General features: G+C 41.5%; 1 protein-coding gene across 2 annotated transcripts in view; it reads right to left on the bottom strand.

Moving 5' to 3' along the window:
- Nucleotides 1–24022: 24022 nt before the first annotated feature.
- TGFBR3 (transforming growth factor beta receptor 3) overlaps nt 24023–27514 on the bottom strand; it is a 209253-nt gene continuing 205761 nt past the window's right edge. For both annotated transcript variants that reach the window (XM_045478261.1, XM_045478260.1), the window contains one exon: nt 24023–27496. In XM_045478261.1, the coding sequence (XP_045334217.1) occupies nt 27378–27496 (119 nt within the window). In that variant the 3' untranslated portion in view covers nt 24023–27377. The remainder of the gene's footprint in view (nt 27497–27514) is intronic.

Consider the following 27514-nt stretch of genomic DNA (forward strand, 5'->3'; position numbering starts at 1 on the left):
CCTAGGCATTGGCACTGGATAAAGGGACTTGCCTCACCCAAAGGTATCCCCCTTCCACGGTCAGCCATGTCCAATGACTGGTCTATGTTGGTGTACAAACGCCTTGCCTTCATTTGGGACCACTCTGAAGAGCTTCCTGTGAGGTCAGTTGAGAGTGTCACGACTGACTCTCCATCCAGCCTTGATTCCTCTGCTCTCCTGCAGGTGTGGCTCCCAGAAACCTCCTCTATCACATCCTCCTCTCAGGGTCTGTTTCACAGGGAACCCAATCAAGGTACCTCTCAGTTCTCTGGTGCTTTCATCTGATTTTCATATTCTAGGAATTCCTTGGCATTTCTCATCTGCTATTGTCTCCTCTTTTCTATTTATATCTATTTTTTTCTTCTCTGCTCTCAATTCGGTGATATTTTTATTTTTTTATTTTTTTATTTATTTATTTTTTTTTTAATTTTTTTTTTTCAACGTTTATTTATTTTTGGAACAGAGAGAGACAGAGCATGAACGGGGGAGGGGCAGAGAGAGAGGGAGACACAGAATCGGAAACAGGCTCCAGGCTCTGAGCCATCAGCCCAGAGCCCGACGCGGGGCTCGAACTCACGGACGGCGAGATCGTGACCTGGCTGAAGTCGGACGCTTAACCGACTGCGCCACCCAGGCGCCCCTTTTCGGTGATATTTTTAAAAGGCATCTGGGATGAGCATGTGTATTCAATCTATCATGTTTAATCAGAAGTGTGAAAACATATTCATAACACCATGGAAAACAGAAATCTCCCCAGCTTCATATAGGTCATGTGAAAATTATTGAAATTAACTCCATTCTGGGGGCACCATTTGAGACAGGATGTTAAGAAATGAGAAACCATAGGGTAAATATGACAGATCTAGATCATCAGTGAAAAACCTACAGAGCAGCCCCCATGCTTTCCTGGCACTCCCCAGCGCACCTCTAGACTTTGCACTCCACTCCTTCCTGGAAGATGCCATTAAATCCACACCAAGCTCTTGGTCCTCTAGGCTTTTGCACATGTTGTTCTCTTGGCCAGGAATGCCCTTCCCTCACTTTATCTAGCCAAATCCTCCTAATCTTGTGGAATCCAGCAGAGAACACCATCACAACCCCCACCCCGCATCAGATCGGGTGCCTCCCGGTTGTATCCAAAGTACCCCACGTCTACCTTCATAGCATCACTCACACACCAGGATTATAAATGCCTGTGACTTTGAGCTCCCTGAGCATAAGAACTGAGCATTTTTCATCTTTTTAAAACTAGTACTTCTCATAGCACCTGACACATAGTAGAAGCTCAGGAGTGTGTGTGGAATAAATGAGTACCTCCATCAATGGACGGATGATGGATACGGGCTTTCCCTGGGGGTCAGTCATAGAGAAGCAAGCCCTCATGCTTGGGGAGAAAATAAGACTCCAGGTCTTTCTCCTATCCAGCCCTCACCCACACCCTGATGAACCACAGCCTAGAGACACCAGAGCAAAGGAATCAGTATAATCAAGTGCAAAAAAAAAAAAAAAAAGATGTCAGACTAGCTATTTTGGAACACTGATCCAATAAAAGGCAGAAAAGGAGAGACTGCACATAAAAATCATTATTACCAACCTGATGTTGCAAAAACCTACCAAGAAGGAACCTCCCTGTAGAGCCTGTAATAACAACAGCATTACTACTATCACATATTTTAGGAATTTCTTAAAAATCTGTACATGTTTTTATCTCATTTTATCTTTACAATAGTCTTATGAGTTGGGTGCTTACTTATATTTTATTATAAGTGGGGAAACCACTATAAGCTTGCCCCAGGCCACTCAGCTAGGAAGTAAGAATGCCAGGATTTGAATCCAGTCTCTTAAGCAAAGGCAAACCTCCTCCCATTTCCAGATCTCACCAACTCAGTGCCTACCCCAAACTGACAGAAAGGATGGAACAGCAATACTCCTGCCTTGGCAGCATTCTCAGCTCTGTTCGGTCCCATAGCCCAGGTATCTGAAATTCAGGTGAAGAGAGCTGGGAAGGAGAAGGACCCAGAGGGAGGGTGCTTTTACCCGCATCCCTCCACAAATGAATTGGCAGAAAGAATCCCTGTAGAGGAAAGGGGGGAGAAAAAGAATCCCTGCAGGGCAGGGCCAACAGGCTGTGCCTCACGGCACAGCTGTCCCCTCCAGGCCTGGCCACAGGGACTTGGTGGTCTGCTCTCAGATGATGATGGGCTTGGGTTTATGGACCCTGGAAGAAGGGGCCAAGAGCAGCAGGGATCAAGTTAGAGCCAGTGACTCACCCCACTGGGGGCCGGAGGTTCAGGAACACATCACAAGATGCTGAGACACGTCTCAAACACTTGCCAGCTGAGTCCATCTGGAACATGAGTTCTGATCATGAAGGAGCGGGGAGACGAGGGGAGGAGCCCTAACCCTGCGGGTCACTGACAGCTGACTCAGAACTGACTTCCAAGGCCAACTGGGATGGCCCGGCCCGTCGCAGACCGTCCCCAAAGCGCTGTGAGAGGTCATGAGAGCCGCCAGGCTGCACCTCCAAATAGTTTCCCAAAGAGGGAGAGAAAACAGCTCTTTTGCCGCCCAGCTGCTCCGAACCCTCCCCCTTAGACCTCCCTACTCCTGTTAGGGCTGTTTTCTCAGGACGGCCCACCCCTAGATGTGGGCGGCATAAGAAAGGAACCGCCACCAAAAATCCCTGGGGGCCGACTTGTTGCTGTTCCTCTGAATCCTTTCGAAGGATTCAGAGCTAAGCCATGAAATCGTTCACATTTGCCTAAACAGAACTTTCACACTTGTACTTATTGAATTTGTGAGATGGGATTATTTCATGCCTGTCTTTCCCACTGGGCAATTTCGCCAGAGTCGGTTTAGTCTTGTTCACCAGTGCCTCGGAGAGTCCCCAGTACACAGTTGGTGCTCAGCATGTGTTTGTTAAGTGAACTGTGCATGGATTTATTGCAGCCCTCCGTGGTTAGTAGGAACAAAACTCCCCCCACACGTCTCTGCGTGGAACGGCCTTCAGACGCCATCAGATGCTCTTGTGGCCCCCTCCTCCTCCCACCAGGGCCCTGCTCTGCATTTGCAGAGTAATGAAAGCTCCCCCAGGAGCTTACAGCGCGAGTCCAGGTCACGTGGCTCGGGCCCCGGTTTACAGCTCAGGTGTCAGGGGCTGGGCTGGGAGGGCAGGATCTCTGGAAATCATTTGGGGACCGAACGACACGGATGAAGAATTTGAGAAGTTGGGAATCAGCTTTTGAAAGGAAATGTCAGTAACTCAGGGGAAAAAACAACGAGGATGAAGGGCGAGCTTTTTGGCTATGAGAAAGTGTACTGGCTCCGAGTCAAACTGGCTCTCTTCCAGGTTTTTATTTCTGGTGTTTGGTGGTTAAATAAAAAAAGCTTATAAACTTAACTCCAGTTAGGAAAAAATACAACGATTTCAAATATTGATCCTGAATAATCCCTTCAAACCAGGCAGGGTGGGGGTGGGGAGACCACCCGGTGTGCAGGAAGGGAGGGGCCGAGTGGGGGGAGCCCCGGCCAACCGGTTCTGGCTGTTGAATTGGAATAGCACATTCCCTGCTCTGGGCACGTATTTTATTGGTCACCTACCCCACCTCCCATTGGATTTTCAGGACCAAGGGACAAAAAATCAATATGCAGGTAGGTAGCCTCCAGCAAGGATTCTCAACGTTTCTAGACTGCTCACATGCTAACATTTACATTTGACATTAGCTCACTCTCTCTCTTGGAAGAAATTATTTTTAAATTTCAACAGGGAAATGAATTTCAAATGATTTTATCAGATCAATAAAAACATTACAAATACGAAACAGAAAAACTGGCAGAGGAAGTGAACTGGCAGTTCACTAAAGGAAAACAAACGGCCAATGAACACCTGAAAAGATGTTCATCCCCAACAGCTGTCAAAGAAATGCACTTAAAACAATGAGAAGCCCTGCTGAGCCTTTCGGATCAAAAGAAATAATATTATTTGCAAATTTTAACTTTTGAAAAACCAGAGAGAATCAACTGGGGGGACTACAGAAGTGAGATCTCAGTCAAGTGACTGGTCACAATATTCTTATTAAAAAGCATATAATAATATATATGTTATATATATATATATATACATATATATATATATATATATATATTTCTTCCCAAACACCCACAATAACCAGCTATAAAATGCAATGGAAAAAAGAGTCCATTCATAGTAGCAACAAAACAACAAAAATTTAAATGCCCAGTAATTAATATAACAAAAAATGAGGAACATGTATAAAGAAAAAAGCATTCTGCTTTATTGAGAGACAATGAAAACAAAAGAACCATACATCTGAAAATATCCAGATAAATTAAAGATTTTTTAAAGTTTATTTTTGAGAGAGAGAGAGAGAGAGAGAGAGTGCAAGCGGGGAAGGGGCAGAGAGAGGGCAAGACAGCTGTGTCTCTGCACTATCAGCACAGAGCCCAACATGGGGCTCGAACCCACGAATCGTGAGATCACGACCTGAGCTCAGATCAAGAGTTGGACACTTAACTGACTGAGCCACCCAGGCACCTCTGAATTAAAGACTTAAATGTAAAATACAAAATCACAAAAGTCCTGGAAGAGAATATAAGCCATTATGTAATTCTGAGATAGGGAAGCCCTTCTGTGGATGACCTCAAAGGCAGGGACCATGAGTGAAAAGTTAGATAAATATGACTATATAACAACAAAAAAAGGAAAAAAGGTTTGTTTCAGTATGTGGATAAATACCATAAACCAAAATAAAAGGCAAATAATAAACTAATTACTATAAATATTAAATATTTTCTCAATGCTAAAAGAAAACTTATTGCTGGCATTACTTTTTGTTATGGAACATCCATTAATATCTATTCTAAAGAAACATTTAGGGGGAAAGTGTCAGTAAGACCTGGATAAATTCTTATTTCTTAGCAGTAAATAACTCCATGGGCTTTCTTTCAGCTCCTCAAAAACTATGAAGATCTTTTGGTCCTTAACGACCTTTACACATGCTATTGTCTTTGCTTAGAAAGTAAATATTCTTTCTGTCACCACCGTGGGTAGCCGTGTCTCAGGCTTGAGCATAAATGATTCTTCTCAGAGACACCTACTTTAACCAGTCTAATTCAAGTCATTCCTTACTGTTTATCCCACCATCATGTACATGTCCTTTATAGCATTTATCAAAACCACAACTTGTAATTATAAATGTATTTGTTCATTTGTGACTCCATTACAGAGTAAGGTCCTAAGGGCAGCACAAGAAGATGCCTACTTTATACACCAGCATAAAGCAGTATTTGGCCCAGGGGCTGCCGTAAGCCAGGCCCACGATACATGTTTGTGGTATGAATGAATAAACACTCATCCAGGTGCTAGAGATGTAAGAGAAAATGAGACAGTCCGTATGTCCTGGAGCTGACGTTCTAGGAATCGACTGATTGGTTCATTGATTGAATGTATGGGTAGATGAATGAATGAATGAATGAATGAATGAATGAATAGGCTTAGATAAGCCTTTCATGGTAGTATTCTGTAAGGATTGCCTATCTGGTTTTTATCTCTTCCAGGGGGCCAGAACCTTGTCCTGAATCAATAGGTAGAGTCCAAGTATCCTTATCTACCTTAAACCCTACCCTAGTCAGGGGCACCTGGGTGGCTCAGGTGGTTAGGCATCAACTTTGACTCAGGTCCTGATCTCACGGTTCATGAGTTTCAGCCCCGAATTGGGCTCTGTGCTGATAGTGCAGAGCATGCTTAGGATTCTCTCTCTCTCCCCCTCTCTCTGCCCCTCCCTCACTCATGCTTTCTCTCTCAAAATAAATAAATAAACTTAAAAAAAACACACACAAAAAACAAAACCCTACCCTAGTCAATACCCACACGTCCAGCCCCAAACCACTGCTGCACTGAAGGAGTGCAGTTCAACAAAGATTTTATTGAGGAGGACTCTCATTTGTTCCTCGTGTCTTGATATTCAAAGGAGTCCAATTCACAACCCCTGCAGGACTTCTCGTATTCTCTTTTCTCTATCCCAATTCCCTCCAGCCCCACAAGAATCTAAATCATCTAAATCAATCTAGATCTTTTCTTTACCAAATCCCCATTCCCTTTCTTTCCCAACAATCCCATTCCCCACCTCACCCCCAACACATTCCCATGACCTCTTCCACTCCTAGCTATTTAATGACTTAATCCCTTCTTAAATCCTTTCCACACACACATCCCCCTTTGGTCTATGTCTCTCCTGTCTTCAGAATTTGTCTTTACCAAAGTCCAGGAATAAGTCTGACTGAGGCATTCTCTTGGAAAGATGGGGGTAGGTGCAGGAGAGCAATGATCTGGAAAATTACTGGAATCTCTTTGGTGACCTGAAAGGGGGTGTGGCGGGCATAGGAAAGGAGAAATCTCACTATCCACCATCCCTAAAATCCCTGCATGCCCAACCTCTTCTCTGGTTGTATCTGAACTTGTTCATGACTTGTTACATGTGAACCCTGCCTGGCTGCACCCTGAGCGCTCAGCTGCTCCTGTTCTTAATCCTGTCACAAAGCCTCTACCAAAAAACATTCTCTCAGTATTCTTTAAAACCTCCAACTCTGAAGCTCATGACATCAGATGATACTACCAACAAGCTCCCCTTGTTATGGTCTGGTCTCTTCCCCCCTTCACAGATACCTGTCTGTGTCTCTCTCTCATTTCTGTGACAGACCCTGGCTTTCTCTTCTCTCTCATCTCCCAAATGTTGGAATGCTCTGGGGCTTTGTGTCTCTGACCCCTTCTGTATCTACACCTAATCCCTAGGTGATGTCATCCAATCCCATGGATGGCCTATACACCCATAAGCTAATAACTCCTAAGTTTCTATCTCTGTACTCAGACCTTTCTTGTACTCCAAACACACATACTGAACTGTCTACTCACAATCTCTATCCAAATGCCTAACACTCATCTCACTCTTAACAGAACTCCTGATTTCCCCATGTTAAAAATAAGACAACGGCCCCAAATGGAGCTGCTTACTTAGCATAAGCCCCACATCTCCAAATCACGACTTAATTAGACTTAATTATAGTTTCAGCTCTCCCAGAAACGGAATCTTAAACCAGTCAATCAGGAATTGCCTGATCAGCACTAGTTAGATAATGTGCCTCATGGACCCCTGCCATCCCTGAAAGGAAAGTACCTTGCAACAACCGGCCTGCTTTTTTGCCCAGTATAACCTCCTTGCTCCTCTCCCTTCTGCCTATAATTCTCATTTTGTGCAGCTCCTCAGAGGTCCTGTCTATCTGCTAGATTGGTTGCTGCCTGACCCACAAATCATTGAATAAAGCAAATAAAACGCTCAGTTGAATTTTGGGTTTTGACACCCACAAATCTCCTGTCCTTACGGTTCTTTCCATGCCAGTAAATGTACCTTCCACCTTCTGCTGCTCAGCCCCCAAACCTTAGAGTCATCTGCGACTCCTCTCTCACACGTCACATTCAACCTGTCAGATCTCGTCATTCTAGAATCTACCTGCTTCTCACCACTTCCACCATATCCTCCCTTGTCCAGACCAGTTTCCTTGCACCTTGATTAGTGCCATAGCCTCTGAGGCAGACATTCAGCAGCCTCTCTACAGGGCGCTGTTTATCACTTGGGTAAACACAGTATCCTCTGGGCCCTCCTGAAGAACAGAGTTGTGGGGTTTCCCTGCCTTACATAGTGTAGCCACTCCTGCACACCCACCACTCTGAGCCTTTTGGTCCCCCTTCCACCATCTGCCACAGAAATTTTGACATTTCTACTTTACTTAATTTGGGACATTGCCTTCTGTGAGCAGCATGTTAGCACTACTGCCCAGAGGCCTTACCAGTGTTAAATCCTGCATCATGGGAGAATGCTCCCATACCAATAAATTCTCTGTGACAAGAGACTCAAGGTGACCTCCATGATCATGCGTCTTGGTGTTGCAGACTATGAGTCTGGAGTTCTTTCTTGTCCAGCAAGAGAGCAGATGCAGAATTGAATACAAGAGAGGCTAATGTCTGGGAGGAGACAAGAACCCTGAACAGGTTTCGACTCCATATTTATTGAGCTCACAGGATATTACCCACGTGGCGAATGTGAAGAAAACAAGATTTACATGTGAACGTGGAGAAAACAATCAGACGGTAATCATTAACTTGTGTGTGTAAGAAGCAAAGGGTCTGGGGGGCAAGTGGAGTTTATGATCAAAGTACAATAGTATATTGGCATCAGATGGAAAGTAATTTTCTGCGGGTGATATAACAAGGTACTCGTGATCCCATTACAATATCTCACTAGCTAACCTCTTTCACCACAGGGCACTTTCACCCTGTGGTGGCAGCTTTCCATCCTAAGCTTTTCTAACCCATTTATGTAAGTAGAATTTATTTCCCCACATCTTGGTATTCACACTCTTGTGTGGTCTTTCCCCTTGAATGTGATTCAGACATGCTGAGATATAAGTGATTATTACATTGCATGTGATCATAACATCCATCTTGCTAGAAGACTGTCTCCCTTGCTGGCTTTGAAGAAGCAAGATGCCATGTTATAAACTTCCCTAAGGAGAGGGCCATGTGGCAAAGAACTGACAGTGGCCTCTGTCAGACAGTCAGCAAGAAACTGAGGCCCTCATTACAATCATCTGCAAGGACCTGAATCCTATGAACAACCACGTGAACTTGGAAGTGGATCCTTCCCCGGTGAGCTTTCAGATAAGATCCTACCCCTGGCTGACACCTTGATTGCAGCTTTGCAGAGGATGGAGCTAAGCTGTGCTGGAACTCCTGACCTATGGAAACTGTGAGAAGAATAAAAGTGTATTGTTGTAAGCTGCTAAGTTTGTGGTAGTACTATTATGTAGCAATAGATAGCTAATACACTTACTCTTTTCCAACCTTATGTTCTTCCCATCCTCCCCCCTTGGTCTAGCACTCCCAAGATCCAGTCTCATCCACACTCTCCCAGCTTCTATCAGTACACACTGACCAGGTCTTACAGTCCCATTCTTTCCTTAGTAGGCCCAATGCTTCCCTGACTGTTACATATTGCCAGAGTCTCTGAGTACTCCACCAAATCTCACCACCCTCATTCCTACCAATGCACTTTCCATTCTTCCAATCAATCACTCAGGCCAGAAAACTGATGTCATCCTTGGTTTTGCATTTTCTCTCATACCCCACATCCAATCACTTAGCATATATTGCCAGATTTGCTCTTGAAATGCGTGCAAAATCTGACCCTTTCCTACCAACTTCGCTGCTCCTATCCTGGCCTAAACTGCCACAGTTCTCATGAGTACTTTTGCAAGAGCCACTGTGTTGGTCTTCTCACCTCGGTTTCTTCTCTACAGCCAGAGTGATCCTTTTAAAATGTAAGATCAGGGCGCCTGGGTGGCTCAGTCAGTTAAGTGTCCAACTCCTGATTTCGACTCAGGTCATGATCTCACAGTCATGAAATTATGTCCCATGCTGGGCTCCATGCTGGGCATGGAGCTTGCTTAAAATTCTCATTCCCTACCTCTGCCCCTCCCCTGGTCACATGCAAGCCTGAGCTCTGTCTCTCAAAAAACAAAAACAAAAACACCCAACATATTAAAACATAAGATCATATCTCACAATTCAACACTTTCCAATGGTTTCCTATCTCATCCAGAATAAAATCCAAAGTCCTTGCCGTGGCTATCCGACTACCTGCTCTGGCATTCTCCAACCTCTAACTTTGTCCCTTATACTCCTCTCTTAGCCAAACATGCTAGCCACATGGCCTCCTTGCCAGTCCTCAGCACCCCACCAATACTGCTCCTACTTCAGGCATTTGCATTCCTTGTTTCCTCAAAGATAGTTAATACTCTCCGCCCACACACTTTCTTTGGGTTTTTGCTCAAATGTGCTCTCTGTGGGTGCTCCCTCCCTATATCAAAAAGGCATTTCTTATTAGCCCAACCTATTCCCACCACTCTAACACTGCTCTATTTTTCTGCACAGCATTGGCTTATTTGATTGCGTTCCCGCCTAGAATGTAAGTTTTCTAAAGGCAGGTCTGCCATTCACTGATGTGTCCCCAGCACCTAGAATAGACACATACTGAACACCCAATAAGTATTCACTGGGGGCACTTGGCTAGCTCAGATCAGAGCATATGATCTTGATCTCAGGGTTGTAAGTTCAAGCTTCACATTGGGTGCAGAGATTACTTTAAAATCTTCAGGGGGGTGCCTGGGTGGCTCAGTCGGTTAAGCATCTGACTTCGGCTCAGGTCATGATCTCATGGTCCGTGAGTTCAAGCCCCGCATCGGGCTCTGTGCTGACCGCTCAGAGCCTGGAGCCCGTTTCAGATTCTGTGTCTCCCTCTCTCTCTGACCCTCCCCCGTTCATGCTCTGTCTCTCTCTGCCTCAAAAATAAACGTTAAAAAAAAAAATTAAAATCTTCAGGGACACCTGGCTGGCTCAGTCGATAGAGTGTGCAACTCTCTCTTTTTTTTTGTTTATTTACTTATTTTGAGAGAGAGAGAGAGAGAGAGAGAGAGAGAGAGAGAGAGAATCCCAAGCAGGCTCCACATTGTCAGTGCAGAACCCCATGTGGGGCTCAGTCCTATGAACTGTGAGATCATGATCTCAGCTGAAATCAAGAGTCTGGCGCTTAACCAACTGAGCCACTCAGGCACCCCAAAGCATGCAACTCTTGATGTCAGGGTTTCAAGTTCGACCCCCACGTTGGGTGTAGAGATTACTTAAACAATTAAAACTTAAATAAAATCCTAAAAAAATACTTAAAAAATTAAGTATTCCTTGCAAGAATAAACAAATGAGCACGTGAACTGTCATGGAATAGACATGACCCAGCAAGTTTCATTGTAGGTTCTTGGAAAGTGTTCTGTAAAAACCCAGGGGGTCAATAGGTAGCAGCAGAAACTGGTACATTAGCTGCCTCTTTTTTTTTTTTTTGTGCAGTCTAGGGATTTCCCATCTTGTATTTTGTTATTGTCTTATCATCTCATTCAAAATACAGTTCTAAAACCCATGGCTTCTACCCAGACCAACGAGGTTTACAACATGGCACAACCAAACCCCTTCTTCCTTACCCATTTCCCAAACACACATCCACATCCACACCCACACTTAGACTTAGCAAACAAATTCCTTACAGAACACATTAAGCCAACCAAATATATAAAAATCTCTATTTATAAAAAGATTAGGAGGAGTTTATGCATTTCACAAAAGGACCTTTGCTTTGGAAAAGGATTCACCACAGGAATCCTTTAAATAACTAGTTCACTAAATGATTTTAAAATAGGACTTGGCTTCAAGCAGCTCCCCTAGAAAGAAAGAAGGCTATATTTATCAAATATCTACTTATGTTCCAGTCACTGGGCCTGTACCATTGGCTATTGTTTTATTTCCTACTGATACTCTGTGATTTAGTGAGTCGCACCAGGGATATATCTAATTATCACATCAGTTTATTTGTATCTTTTGAGTTTCTTTGAGCATTACAAGCCATCATATTTTTTCCCAGGAATAGTATAAAAATATATAGCATTCTGGGGTCATTTAGTTTTGGGGGCAAGTAAATTTTACACACCACAGAACAAGAGAACTCTCACAAGAAGGGAGTGAGCTTTGAAATTAGCCAGCCTCATTTGGATTGTCACATACAAAACATGTGTTCTCGGATAGCTTTCTTGGGGGCTTATTTGAGTCTCAGCTTCCTTACTAATAAATACGAACATAATACCAGCCAGCTCAAAGTGACCAGAATTGAATAAGATATATAATAAAGCCTAGTCCAGTGTTTGGCACATACTGGCAGCCTAAAAAAAATGTTATTTTCTATCTTCCTTCTATAGGATATGACAGATAACACTCATTGTAAAGGCACGTGAAATGCCTAAGAAAAGGAGGAAAGTATCCATTAATTACACAATCTGCATGTCACACACTTACTCTGTGCCAGGCACTGTTTGAAGCTATGGGGAGACAGTGATGAACAAGACAGACTGCTTCTCCTGGAGCTTCCAATTCTGGATAGGAGATACTGACAATAAACAAACTAAAATTAAAAAAAAAAAAAACCCAAAAACGTTAGTGGGGAGTGAGTGCTGCTTAAAGAGTCAAACCTGAGTGATGTGATGGAGAGGAACTGGGTGTCTTCTGTAGGCTGACTCATCTGCCTTTCTCACGTGATACTTGACCTGCGATCTGAATAATAAGGACTAGCCAGCTGTGTGATGATCTGGGGAACAGCATTCCAGGCAGAAGGACAGCAAACATAAAGTCCTTCAGGCAAGAAAAAGATCACAGAACTTCGTGGCTAGAGCATAACAGGTGGGCATGAGACTGATATTAGCTGAGGACAGAGATGAGGAGGGGTCAGATCCTTAGGGCTTTGAATGCCAAGATAATCACAGATAAAAGGCTAATCTCCCTAATATATAAAGAATTTGTAGACATTGAGAAGGTAAAGGACAACAACCCAGAAGAAAAACAGGCAAAGGGCAGAACAGACAGTTCACAAACGAGAAGAATAAATGGTTCTTATATATGTAAAAAGATGCACAACCTCATTCATAAGAAAAATACAAGTTAAATTACATTAAGATACCATTTTTATCCATCAGATCGGCTAAAATACTCAGTTGGTGCAGCTGTGGGAAAACAGGCATTGTTGATACAAATGGTGCAACTTCATTCTGACAGAAGTGAGGTGATATCTCATTGTGGTTTTGATTTGCGCTTCCCTGATAATCAATGTGATATCATCTCACACCTGTCAGAATGGCTAAAATCAAAACACAAGAAACAAGTGTTGGCAAGGATGTGGAGAAAAAGGAAACCCTTTGTGCACTGTTGGTGGGAATGCAAACTGGTGCAGCCACTATGGAAGACAGCATGGAGCTTCCTCAAAAAATTAAAACAGGGGTACCTGGGTGGCTCGGCCGGTTGTGTCTGACTCTTGGTTTCGGCTCAGGTCATGATCTCACAGTTTGTGAGTTCAAGCCCCACATCAGACTCCGCACTTAAGTGTGGAGCCTGCTTGGGATTCTCTCTCTACTCTCTCTCTGACCCTCCCCCACTTGTGCTCTCTCTGTCTCTCAATAAATAAATAAACTTAAAAAAAGAAGATGTGGTATATATACATACAATGGAATATTATTCAGCCATAAAAAGAATGAAATCTTGCCATTTGCAACAACATGGATGGATCTAGAGAGTATAATGCTAAGCAAAATAAGTCAGTTACAGAAAGACAAATACCATGATTTCACTCATCTATGGAATTTAAGGAACAAAACAAATGAACAAAGGAAAAAAGAGACAAACCAAAAAACAGAGTCTTAACTATAGAGAACAAACTGATGGTTAGCAGAGGGAAGGCGAGTGGGTGGGGGGAAATGGTGAAATATACGAATGGGCCTAAGAGTACACTTACCATAATGAGCACTGAGTAATGTACAGAGTTGTTGAATCACTATATTGTACACTTGAAACTAATATAACACTGGAAGTTAATTATACTGGAATTTTAAAAATAAATAAAAAAATAAAATAAAAAATAATTAGGTTATAACATCCAAGCAAGCAAGAGCAAAAAAAAAAAAAAAAAAAAAAGTAAGGTCTAACTTTAATAGTATACAATTTTATAATATTCGTTACAAGTAGAAATGCACTCATTCTGTAATTCACCTAGTAACCTTTTTCCGGAACTTTACTCTTGATATATTCCTGCACACAAACCAATGAATCTACATATAAGGCAATACATTGCATCTTGTTTGTAAACCAAGGGCCCGCTAAAAGGGGCACGTGAAATAGATTATGGTATATTCCCACAGAAGAAGCCTATATGGAGAAAGAAAAAAAAGGAATGGAAATAAAATATATTAAGTGAGAAAAGCAAATGCAACACGGGTGCATTTACTTTATTACATACACAGGTTGTGTATGTGATACACATATTACATAATACACATAAGAAGAGATACTCAGGGTGTCTGGGTGGCTCAACCGGTAAAGCCTCCGACTTCAGCTCAGGTCATGATCTCACAGTTTGTGAGTTCCAGCCAGGCGTTGGGCTCTGTGCTGACAGCTCAGAGCCTGGAGCCTACTTTAGATTCTGTGTCTCCCTCTCTCTCTGCCCCTTCCCTGCTCATGCTCTGGCTCTCTCTCTCTCTCTCTCTCTCTCTCAAAAATAAACGTTAAAAAAAAAAAGAAGAAGAAGAAATATTCATTTGCTTGCATTTTAAGAAACATGACAAACTTGTAAAACTTAATTACCTATGGGGAAAATAGGCTGGGTAGACACGGGAGTAGGAGCCAGACTTACTAATGCACGCTTTTTTTTATATCACTTAAATTTTCAAATTATCCGAATTGTATTTTTAGTCAAAACTTAAAAATCTAAAAAGTTAAAGACAAAAATGAATCAATGAGAAAACTTACCGATTAATCTAAGGACCAATAAAGGCCTTGATAAAGAATTTGGAGTTTATTCTAAGTGTGCTGGGAAATTGTAGAATTTTCCATGAGGGTTTGACGAGATGTAGCATATTGTGAAGTCAATGGTCCAGCAGCCACACAGGGAACAAACTGTAGCAGGACAAGAGGGATGCGGAGGTCTGTGGGTGGAGTGGGGGTTGAGGAGTGAGGGGCAGTCGTGAGGGGACAGGATGAGTTAGACCAAAGTGCAGTCGGAAAGCCCTAGAATATGTTTTGGAAGTGAAATCGACAGCATTTGCTGATAGATAGTAACAGGTTTGTGCCATGAGCTCAGAAAGGGGTAAATAACTCACAGGTGGAGCAGTTCTGAAGGTTCTACGGAGAAAGATGTGTACCAGCAGAGCCATGAAGGACATTAGGATGCAAGGAGATGTTAACATGGTGAGAGGTCACTGTGGATGGATAGGAAGAGGGCTTGGGGCAGGGGGCAGAGGGCAGAGGGCAGAGGGCAGGCAGCAAGTGGAGGGCTCTGCCCTGCAGAGTGGGGTGGGTCTCTCTCCTAAGAGTTGCTTCCATTTTTCTCCACTGCAGCTGAGCTTAGATTCACAGGCATGAAATGATTTGAAACCAAATCCTATTTCCATGACATACTTTTCCTAATTGCTTCCTACACTTCCTGTGACTATTTCCTTGCAGAAATTAAAGAGTTTCTATCACACACATTGGCATTCTTAGAATATATTGAAAGGAAAAAATCAATCAGGCAAAATGGGAAAAATCAGTCTGGGCTAAAGATTTGTCTTTTTTGCCGTTTGCTCACAATAACTGAATTACCTTCTCTTGGAACTGTAGTGTAATGGTGAAGAATGCTGGGTTTCCCTGGAGTCCAGGTTGGACGCTCCAGCAGATGCTTCTAATTTTAAGGCTAATTGGTAGGCTAAGAAGCTTTTTGTTTTCACCTCTCCTCTCCACTTAAGAAAAAGATTTGATAACTAGACTTGCCTCTGGAAAGACTCTTTCGTAGATACTGTACTTATCTTGAATCAAGAGCAGTGACCCTAGAAGTTTGTGTTTCTGACCAAGAAGATATTTGAAGCTCTGGTTTCCACTTTTGGAGTAGATTGTTATTATCTGGGTTGGGTTTTAACACCAACAATCCAATCTTCTCTCTCTCTCTCTCTCTCTCTCTCTCTCTTTTTAAGTTTACTTATCTATTTTGAGAGAGAGAGAGTGAGGAAAGTGCAGAGAGGGAGAGAGAGAATCCTAAGTAGGCTCTGTGTTGGACGCCTAACCAACTGAGCCACCCAGGCGCCCCCAGTCTTTTGTCTACCCTCCCCCTTCACCAAACAAAATCCATGTGTTTTTCTCCTTTTAAAATTCAGCATTATCTCAACACTCTTGTCCAGTGCTCTGTGTTCTTTGCAGGAACTATGTCATAGGCAGTTTATGAACCAGGATGAGTAACAGACCAGCAAAAGCTGCTCCACCCAAATCACTTATGAAGACTTTCAGCTCTGGATTTTTGATCCATCAAGTGGGAGGAACCAAGTTGGATTTTAAAGCTGAGAAATTCTTGCCCATCCTTCTTGTACAGATGGTGTGCTGTGGTCTATAAAAGGATCATGTTCTGGGGCTTCTGAGCTGCAAGAAAATATTAAGAACATGTTAATAAAAAAGAAAGCAGAAAATGGCTGAGATGTAAGTGTGTGTGTGCATGTGTGTGTGTGTGTGTGTTTGTACTCACATTCCCGACCCTCATTTCTTTTTAAATGACGATAGAATTCATTTCAGTCATGTGGATCTACCTTGAAAGTTCTTTTTTTTTAATGAAATCTCAGAGGCAGTAACTGGAGAAGGTCTTTAAAAATCAATTTAAGCTATGACATTCTACAGAAAGAGAGGTGATATCATATGATCTTTAAGTGTGAAATCAAATCTACATAAAGGGCAGTGTTCATTCCTCTGAAAAAGTTGAGATAGAAATTTAGACACAAATGCAGCTAACATGTCAAAACTCAAACTTTAGATCATCAATGACATCTATAAAATTTAAACTAGCCACTTGCCCATTTTTAAACACATTGCATTAGGAAGAACAATGCTCTATATAGGTTTGGCTTGCTCGGAAACAAATAAGACATCTGCATTTGTCTTGAAAATATCAACTAGTAATATTTCTTCTTTACAGAATTATAACATTCACAAGTGGAAGAAATCAACACTTTATAAGTGGTGTTTGATGTTAATTATTATAATTATATACTTGTAATAATAATTATTCTATAAGTATTTATGGGGAGGAGAGGAAGATGAGGAGTAACAGAAATGCATTTCTGTCTTAGTTAGCTTGGACTGCTATATCAAGTACCATAGACTGGGTGGCTTAAACAACATTTCTTTCTCACAGTTCTGGAGGCTGGAAGTCCAGGATCAAGGTGCTGACAGATCTGGTATCTGGTGAAGGCCACTTCCTGCCTTGTAGATGTCTGTCTTCTCATCATATCCCATGAGGGAGAGAGGAAGCAAGTTTTCTCCTTTCTCTTCTTGTAAGGGCACTAATCTCATCATGAGAGCTCCACCTTCATGACCTAGTTACCTCCCAAAGGCCCATCTCCAAATAGCATCACACTGGAGATTAGGTTTTCAACATATGAACATATGGAAGGAGACAAATATCTAGTCCATAGTGTTCCACCCCTGGCCCCTAAATCCATGCCCTTCTCGCATGCCAAATATATCCATTCCAGCCCAACAGACCCCTAAGTTCTCATTCCAGCATCAATTCATTCCAGCATCAAAAGTCCAAAGTCTCATCTAAATATCATCTAAATCATATATGAGTGTGAAATGAAGTAGGTATGACTCATCCTGAGGCAAAATTCTTCTCCAGTTGTGAACCTGTGCAACCAGACAAGTTATGTGCTTCCAAAATACAACAGTGGGACAAGCATGGGTAGACATTCTGAAGGGTAGCAGAATACACCACCCAGAATATGTCTGTAGGAGCTCAGGACATGCCACCCCAAAACGTGCCACTTTGGTACGTTGATTATTTCGAGTTGTAGTTTCGTGAAAAACAGCAGGTGCAGGAAAGGGCTTTCTTTGGACTCCCTCTTATCAGGCTAAAGACAGACCTTCTAAAAGTAACCCAATTGTCATAAATACTCTTCCTGGGAATTTTATCAATCAGGGAAGATTGACTCATCATAGGAGAGGAGACCAGAAAATTGACACCACACCCAACTTTGTCACAAACTATCAAAGCTCTCATCTAGCCTTCTAAGGGCCCATTCATCTTCCATAAAAGCCATTCACTCCCCTGTAAGAGGCCTGTTATCACCCCTCCCCTTTCCCTATTAAGATGATATTTAATCTTGAATTCTAAAGCCAACTCCTTAAGTTACTCATTTTTTTGCTGGGCGTCTCCCATGTATAGATGAGGTATACATGTTAATAAACGTGTTTGTTTTCCTCTGATATGTATGTCTTTTATTATAGTGGTTGCAGCTAAGAACTCAGAAAGGTGGAGGGAAATTTATTTTCCTCCCCCAAAATTCCCATTCCAAGAGGGAGAAACAGGAAAGAACGAACAGGTGACAGGTCTCAAGCAAGTCCAAACCCTAGCAAGAAAAATTCCTAGATCTTAAGGCTTGAGAACAATCCTCTTTGGCTTGATGCTCTGCCCTCCAGACCCATTTGGGTAACAACATCACCCACCCTCGGCTAAACCGTGTGGAACCATGAAAAATATCAGATAGGCCCAATATTAATCAAATGTTTGTATTTCAGACTTTTTCCCCTGAATGTTTTTAAATAACAGGAAAAAAATCAGATCTGGTTTTTTTACAAGGAAAATCAGACAACCTATATGTCTTATTATGGGTCACAGAATCCTTTAAGAATCTAATGAAAATGACTAGTTGTTGTATGTTAAGGTCCCAATGAATTAGATCTCTTTCTGATTTATCTGTTTGAGTAATCTATTTAACTCTTCTTATGCTACTACCATAATATTCTTATTATAAGATTTTATACTAAATGTTAACATCTGCTAAGGCCAAATCACTCTCACGATTCTTTTTCAAAATCTTAATCCAACAGGAAATAAATGAACTGTTTAATAAAAGCTTCTGGTAAAACTGAGTAATCATCTGAAGAAAACAAAAATAGACCTCTATCCTGATATCATCACAAAAATATGGAATAAAGATCTAAATTTTAAAAATAAATTAACACAAGAATTAGCATTTAACTTTAGTTAGAACCTAAGCACGACAGGAAACCCAGAAGTCAAAAGGAAAAGACAGAAATATTCAACTACATAAAATTAAACACTTTATTTTGGGAATATTCATTATAAGCAGGATGAATGAGAAAACCATCATGGATTAGGAAAATATTTGTCATACGTGATGTGTGATAGATCATATCACCAATATGGTAATTATTAAGAAAATACAACTCAGTGGAAAAATGGGCAAAGGAAATGTTAATGTATAGAAGGACCTGGGAAAGACTAATAATTTTATAACTTAAACCTCACTGGCAATGGGGTACCTAGCTGGCTCAGTTGGTAGAGCATGTGACTCTTGACGTTGAGGTTGTGAGTTCAAGCCCGCACTGGGTGTAGAGCTTACTTTAAAAATAAGTGGCGGGGGGTGGGGGTGGGGGTAGGGGTGGGGGGTGGGGGCGCAGTGCTTGGGTGGCTCACTCTGTTAAGTGAAAGGCTCTTGGTTTTGGCTCAGGTCATGATCTCACAGGTTCATGAGTTCAAGCCTCACTTTGGGTTCTGCCGCAGCTGGCAGAGCAAAGCCTGCTGGGGATTCTCTCTCTCTCTCTCTCTCCCCCCCCCCCCCCACGCCCCGTCCCTCCCCTGCTTGTGATAGCTCTGTCTCTCTCAAAACAAATAAAGAAAGCTTAAAACAAAACAAACTCACCGGCAGTGGGGATAATGCAAATTCAAATAACGTGACATAGTTTTTCAACTATAAGATTGGCCAATTTCAAAGTAAGTAATGCTGGTAACAATAATAGTAGATGATATTTTTTTTAGTTTTTTTTTAACGTTTATTTATTTTTGAGACAGGGAGAGATAGAGCATGAATGCGGGAGGGTCAGAGAGAGAGGGAGACACAGAATCTGAAACAGGCTCCACGCTCTGAGCTGTCAGCACAGAGCCCGACGCGGGGCTTGAACTCACAGACTGCGAGATCATGACCTGAGCTGAAGTTGGACGCTTAACGGACTGAGCCACCCAGGCGCCCCTAGATGATATTTATTAAAGTGATTAGTATATCCTGAATACTTTATGTGGATTTATATCATTTAATATTTATGATGATGCTAAGAAATAGATTTCTCTTAAATTAAGGAAAAAGCTCAGCTAGCAAATGGCAGGTCCAAGATTCAAACCCAGGTAGTCTGATGTCTAGAGCCCAAGCTCTGTTTCATGTGTCCAGTGCCGATGGGAAGGCTGTGGCAGTGTGATTTGCTACAACTGTTAGAGAAAGTAATGTGGTAATAGGTATGAATATTAAAAAAACTCATTCCTTTTGACCTGCAATCCCCCAAATAAAAGAATCACCATGATCTGGTATTACTGATTCTTTGATTACTGATTCTTTGATCTGGTATTACTGATTCTTCAGTAGAACTTACCTGTAAAACCATCTGAGTTTGGCAGTGGTTTTTTTTTAATGTTGTTTTTTAATTTTATTCTGTTTTGTTGTAAGTAGATTTTAAACCATTGATTTTCTTAGTGGTCAAATGTATTTCCTATTTTCTGTTGCTTCTTGAATGGATTTTGGCAAATTAGTTTTTTCCAGGAAATCATTCATGCCATCTTCTAAGCTGTGGCCTTCCAGTTCCTGATCTACCCCTTTCTTCCTGGTATTGGAACTGAGGAAACCCCTGCCAACTGCAAGTTCCAATAGTCCTCAGCCCCAGGGATGTAATTCTTCCTACATTTATTAATTCAGTTTCCTCTTTTTACCTTTCCAGCCACCTGACACCCGCTTAACCAATTCCTTATGTTAATTTCTTTGTATTGAAATACCCAGTGTGGTTTCTGTTCCTCCACCAAGGGCCCCAACAGCACATCACCAGGAAGTAAGTGTTCAAACTTCTTAAAATGAAGCGGTTTATCTTGATTCCTTATTTATTAAAATCTCTGTAGAATCTTGTTTTGTCCTCTTTCATTCCTAACACGTTTTTGTTTTTCTTAATTTTTATCTATCTCCAGTAATCTTTTAATTACTAGTTTTTGGAACGTTTCTTAACTTGCTATACTGGATATGTTTCCATTTGTAACATTTTCCCCCCAATACAAGCATTTTACAGGTATAAATTTCTTCTAAATTGCTGCTTTGGCTGCATGCTTGAATTTAGTACTTTCATTATTTTTCAAATCTATGTATTTCCCAATTTCTATTAAGAGTACTACTCTGAGTCATGAATTATTTAGGAGTTAAAAAATTTCCAAATCTATTGAGTATTTTTATTTTTTAATTTTATTTATCTATTTTTGAGAGAGAGGGCAAGTGAGGGAGGGGCAGAGAGAGAGGTGGAGAGAGAAAATCCCAAGCAGGCTCTGCACTGTCAGTGCAGAGCCTGACCCGGGACTCAAACTCAGAAACTGAATTGTGACCTGAGCAGAAATTCTTAATTGACTAAGCCCACAGGTCCCCTGTATTGAGTATTTTTAAATTATCCTTTTCTTGTTGATTTCTAAACTACTTGGGTGTGGTTAAAAAACTTGACCAGTATAATTAAGTTCTGTGGTATTTGCTATGAATTCCATTATGGTCTAATAGTAGTCCATTTTTGTAAATATTCTGTATGTACAATATTCTCAAATTTGGGGTGCAGGATTCTATGCATATGGCCATTAGATCAAACTTAATTGCACTGTTCAAATCTTCCATATCCAGGTCTTTGTGATTTATGAACTTCTGAAAGTATTATGTTAAAATCTGATAGTACACTGTTACTTTGTTTGCTTTACAGCACTAGAATTTAAGGACATATATAAGGATATTAATAGCAGCAGGATATCTTCGCAAAACCCTAAAAACACCACTTCTAAATGTCAATCACCAGTGAATTGGCTAATTATATGAAATATTATGCAGCCATTAAAAAGCATGAATTTGTTCTAGGTCTATTAACCTAGAGGGTGGACCATGTTCAGTGAGAAAGGCAATTTTCAGAGTATATATATTGTGATCCAATTTTTAGTAAACAAAACAAAAATTCCTCTGTGAACACATTTCATATGTTTGAGTTAGAAAAAAAGGCTCTTGGAGTGCCTGGGTGGCTCAATTGGTTGAGCATCTGACTCTTAATTTCTGCTCAGGTCATGATCTCACGGTTTGTGGGTTTGAGCCCCACATCAGGCTCTGCACTGACAGTGTGGAGCCTGCTTGGGATTCTCTCTCTTCCTCTCTTTCTGCCCCTCTCCTGGTCATGGTTGCACACGCTCTCTCTCTCTCTCTCTCAAAATAAATAAATAACAAATAAATAAACTTTAGGAAAAAGAAAAAAGGCTGTTAACATCACTTCTTCCAGAGAGGTGCCTGCCTGGGAAAGAGAATTAACAACTTTGCTTTATTTTACCACCTACAACGACCATGCTTTACTTTGGCAATTTAAGGAAAGTCTAGTAAAAAAAAGTGATGATCAGCACACACAAAACCTTATAGGAAGATATGCCATGTGAAAACAGCAAGTCACAAATGCTATGATACAATCTTATGCATTACAGTGACATGTACATGTTGATACGAACATAAGGAAATGCCTGGGAATACACAATAAATCAGTATTACCACCTTTAAGTGTGAGAATTATGGGGGCTGCTTCACTGCTACATGTCTGTATTATTTGCATTCATTTTATACATGTAAGTTAATTGAATGTGCAGGAAAAAAATTGAGAGGATGCAACTATAAAATGGCTATGGACCAAAAAAACCCCACAAAACAAAAAACAAACAACAACAAAAAACCCCAGAACAACAAAAAGCCCAGACACAGCAATGCAAAATTTTACATACAATTTCAGGTAGTTAATAGAATCTCTGAAGCTAATCTATGGATTGCCTAGGTTCCTGCTCCCCACTTTAACGGCAGAAAAATTATTTGATCTGCCAATTTCTCCATCCTCTGAGAAGCGCTGGCTCCAGGACAATACTGATCTGGAAAGTGGCTGGACTCTCTTCTGTAATGAGGACTTCGACCTCACTGGAGTGAAATGCTACTTAAGCCCCTCACCTGCTCCTGCTCTGTGGACACCTACCTGTGTGAAGTGTTGGGGTGAGGGGGATACTGGCCTCCATACCATTTGGGTCTGTTTCCAACCACCTAATTTCACTAATTCTCAAAAGGGGAGGAGAAGGTAGGGACATGTGACAGCAGTTTATAAACATATATTCGATATCATAATTTAATCCTTAATAGGAAAAAACCAAGCTGTTGTTTTCATGATACAAATGTCTAGTGGGGGGTATGCCACATAGAAATTGAGCTTCCGACAGGTGAAGGAAGTTGCTGGGAAGGTAGGCAGATTATTCTCCTTAAGCCATACTTAGGAGGTTGAACTTTATTCTGAAAGCAAGTGGGGGAACTACTTAAAGGCTTTAGCTGGAAAGTGACATGATTTGAGCCTTTTTTCATTTCTTTTGGTTGCATAGTGGAGAAAGAATTAGGGGGTAGCAAATCTGAAGTCTGCATACCAGTTAGGCTGTTGCAGTAATTCAGTTTTTTTTTTTTTTTTTAAATTTAAGTTTATTTTTGAGAGAGACAGTGCAAGGGGAAGAGGGGCAAAGGGAAACAGAGAGAGACACAGAATCTGAAGCAGGCTCCAGGTTCTGAGCTGTCAGCACAGAGCCTGATGTAGGGCTCGAACCCACAAACTGTGAGATCATGACCTGAGTTGAAATTGGACGCTTAACCAACTGAGCCACCCAGGTGTCCCTGCAGTAATTCAGTTTAAGAGATAATGGGCCTTGGATTCTGGGTAACAGCAGCAGGAGTAGAAATAAACAGGTGATTTGGAGAAAGAGATACTCTAGAGGTTGAATAAACCTGGACTTATTAATTCGTGGGAAGCCAGAGAGGAGTCAAGTTAGACTTCCAGATTTCTGGCTTGGGCAGCTAAAAGGTGGTGGTGGTAGTGCCATACCCATAGAGAATGCTGGAAGCAACACTGAGGTATTTGAAGATCCAAATACGTATTTTTTCCCATTCCTTGGCTCTAGGAGATGGACAGAAAGGCCAGGAATGGATTCAGGGGCCGACATCCACTTCTGGGTCTCCCACCATGTTTTTCCAAGAACAGAGACAGCTCCTGCTGTCTACTTCCTCGGGTCTGTCCATTCTTTCCCTCTGTTCTACTGAGCTAGGGTTTTCTCTTAGCCTTTTCCCTCCCGACTCCTCACCAACACAGTTGGAGCAGATGATACATTTAGGACAAAGTCACAAGGAAAAAGTTATGTCATCCTGAGGGTAGAATTTAATGATGATAAAACAAGACACACATTAATAAATTGATATGTATCTTTTTTATTATGCACAGATAAAGGACTTAAAACTGTGGTTATCAAAACTATACATCTAAGCATGTTCATAAAATTGCCAACACATTGAACAGAGAAAAGAATACAACAGGGGTGTTCAAACTGGCCACAGGGATTTTAAGGGTACTCTTTTTACCCTGATAGATGAAACACAGCAACAAAATCAGGCTCACTCAGGAAAACCCAGAAGAAACAAGCATTGTTTTTGGAAACTGATAATAGTCCTTTTTAGAAAAACATCTGTCAGTTTCATGAACAACCCCCCAGATAACACAAACAGGAAAAAGGTCACACACACACAATTCGCCCAACCAAATGTGCTCTGTTACCACAACCATCACTCACACCATGAGGTAGTTACTGTACGAAATGACCAGCACGCATGTGCGTACTCCCCCACACACTCACAACCACGCCCCCTACAGAACACACACAGAACATGGGTTTACAGTCTTATCACAGACAAGGAAAAGACCATTTTTGTTTGTTTGTGTAGACAATGCTCTAGAAGCAGCTCAGAACAGAAGACACCTCTGACTTTAAAAACAGAGGAACTGCTGGTGAACACCACATGGTGAAAAGCTATAAGGTATCCCACAGACATTCTGCCTGGGGAGTTTGGAGCATTTCAACAATAGCTTTGGCTTGGTCAAACACAACAAAAATGATCTCTGTGAATTAGAGTGTAGCCGGCAGAAGTAACGAAAGACTTTGTAGACAGAAGCATTTAACTGGAATATAACAACAGTTTTAAGGAAACTTGCAGAACTTGTTATAAACTAGAGCTTGTACTTTGTATCGAAACTGTGAAGTATGAAGTGATTAGAAATGCTGTAATACAAAACTGGGGAGAGAACACTTTTTTTAAAAAACATTTTTTAGAAACATTTCTGAGATACTTAATTAATGACATTCACTCTCCAGTGAACATGGGATCGGGTTTATTATCAACACAGATTTCTTGATCTGAATACTTCTGACAGTAAGACCCGAACAATTAAAAGGTGATTTTTTTTCCTTCTCTTTCTTTTAAAATCTTTTGGTTTGCATCCATAAATTTGTAAATTAATTTTAAATTATTTATAAAATCATTGGCAATGTAGCATCTCTCTCAAAAATATACATTTAAATATAATCATCACAAAAGGTTTTAACCCTGTCCATCTAAAGAATTGGATCTGTTTAATACCTCTTAATAGATGATTTTATTTTTAAGAGGATGGAAAGGGTTTTTTAAACAGCAAAGAACTGATCAAAAGAATTCACAGTAACTGAAATTAAACATTTCATATGGAGTAATTTAAATTTATCTAAAACACTTAAATATATCTTTATACACACATTTTTGTAGTAAAATATAGCTATATGTGACTTAAAGACTCTAGTCTTCTTTGAAGACATCTTTAAACTTTTTTATACATAGAATATGCTAAAACAATACATTCTGCTGAAGGTTAGGCAAAGCGCATTATTTTCAAACACAGGTAGCATAATCTAGGTCCTCCACTCTGATACCCTTATGTTAAAAAGTTAACTGAAGGAAATCAATTCTCTAATCTCGTATCTTCATTTGTATGTGGAAATCTGCAAAATTTTCAATAAATCAATGCAGGCAGCCTGGAAATCTTAGCCCTCAAGTAATCTGTTCTGGTTAATATTACGCAGATTGAATATCTATACTTATCAAATCAGAGTATTATTCTATGATTGGATGATATGTCTATCATATCAGTGACTAACATGACAGATCAGTATCATATCAATGACTGTCAGTATCTCCACCTACTTGTGGGCTGACAGACACTGCCCTCAGGTCTTGGGTATCATCAACATTTTCTACTTAGGGTTCCATTCAGAGAACCAGGCACAACTTCCTTATTTTAAGGGCAGTGAGATTCACTTATGAATATTTTGGAGTAGAAGCTAGCCTGTTCTTTCTGTAGGATTTGGAGTCATTTGGGGGAGAATTCTGGAAGAAGATGAGTTATTTCTTTGCAACGAAGCTATTCTCAGTAGTAAATGAATTGGCATGGCAACTTTCCTCGGCCTTCTTTTTTAACACAGACTATCAGTTGAGCTTATTTTAGCTGCAAAGTGGCATCATATTATTCCATTTTAATGAAATCCATCTCAAATCCTTTTTTGAGGTTGGAATACATTTAAGGCAAGAGAACTAAAGCAGTCCACACGAGTGCCCTTTTCCAGATCTCAGCACTTTCTTGGCAGAATCGGTGACACTGTTCAGATAACCAACCAGAAACCAACAGGATCTGCCGTGCATTTGCACGAACAAGAGCTTCGTTTTTCACAAAAGGGTCTATTAACAAGGTTGACACGTTTTGAGTGGAAACACTAATTCTTCCAAATACACTTAAGTTGCAACTCTGAAGACACAGGGTCTTTTAAAAAGGGGAATGAATTTTCTCTTTTTCAATGGAGAAAACAAATGTGCCAGGTGACATGGTCTATACCTGTACTTGCATATATATTACTGTGCAAATTCCTCTCCAACTTTAAAACTAAATTTGCCCCAATTTATAATTTTTCTCAGAACGCAATGTCATAAATGGGGACAAATATGCAGCCCCAGATTTTGGCCATTTTCTATTTCTATATGCTTATGAAGCAATACAAACTTTGCATTAAGACATTTTTGCAGTCGGTGTGCGCGTGTGGGACAGGGGGGGAGCAGGTAAGGTTACCAGCACTGGTTTTGGCCCAGGGCCCGAGAAAGGAATGTTGCTGCGATTTGTGTGTCAGGGTGCAGTCCCTGAGGGCGGCACCCATCAAGCGGACATCAGCCCCCAGAGGGTGTGACAGCAAAGTGAGAAGTGTGCGTCCAGAAGGTGCAAATTAGACACGGAGGAACATACTGAGAAAATCTTGAAGTATTTCTTGTGTTATACATCTTGGTTCAGTTATACAAGGCTCTTTGGCCGTATCTCCTCACTGGTCCTACTGTCTGGTTATCATCCTCTCACCAACTCCTCGAGTCAGGGTAAATCTCGGGGCCCCAAATTATGGACAGTCTTACCTGGACAAAGCAGCATTTTGAAAACTGGCACGTGTTTCACATTGAAAACCCCCAAGCCCGGGCGGGGCTGGTGGAGAAGGCCACCACCTTGGCTTTCTCACAGGAGTTCTAGTGTGTTACAGAAGCCCAAGGGGCACACGTGTATTAGCCCTGGGCGGGGGAGGAATACAACAGGTGGCCTGCGTGTTGGAATTCACTCTCTCTTCGCAATGGCACCGCGCTGCGGCCTTCCGGCGCGGACACGCGGGGCGGGCGGCCGCCGGTCCCCTCCGGGCGGAGGCGGGGAGCTAGGCTGCGCTGCTGCTGGAGCAGGGCGTGCTCTGCGTGCTGCCGATGCTGTGCGCCGCGCTGCTGTTCTCCGAGGCCGGCGGGGAGGTGGGCACTTGCTGCCTTCCTGCCGTCTGCCCTGCGGTTAATGAAGAAA

This window comes from Leopardus geoffroyi, chromosome C1 (genome assembly GCF_018350155.1).
Source record: "Leopardus geoffroyi isolate Oge1 chromosome C1, O.geoffroyi_Oge1_pat1.0, whole genome shotgun sequence".
Classification (NCBI taxonomy): Eukaryota; Metazoa; Chordata; class Mammalia; order Carnivora; family Felidae; genus Leopardus; species Leopardus geoffroyi.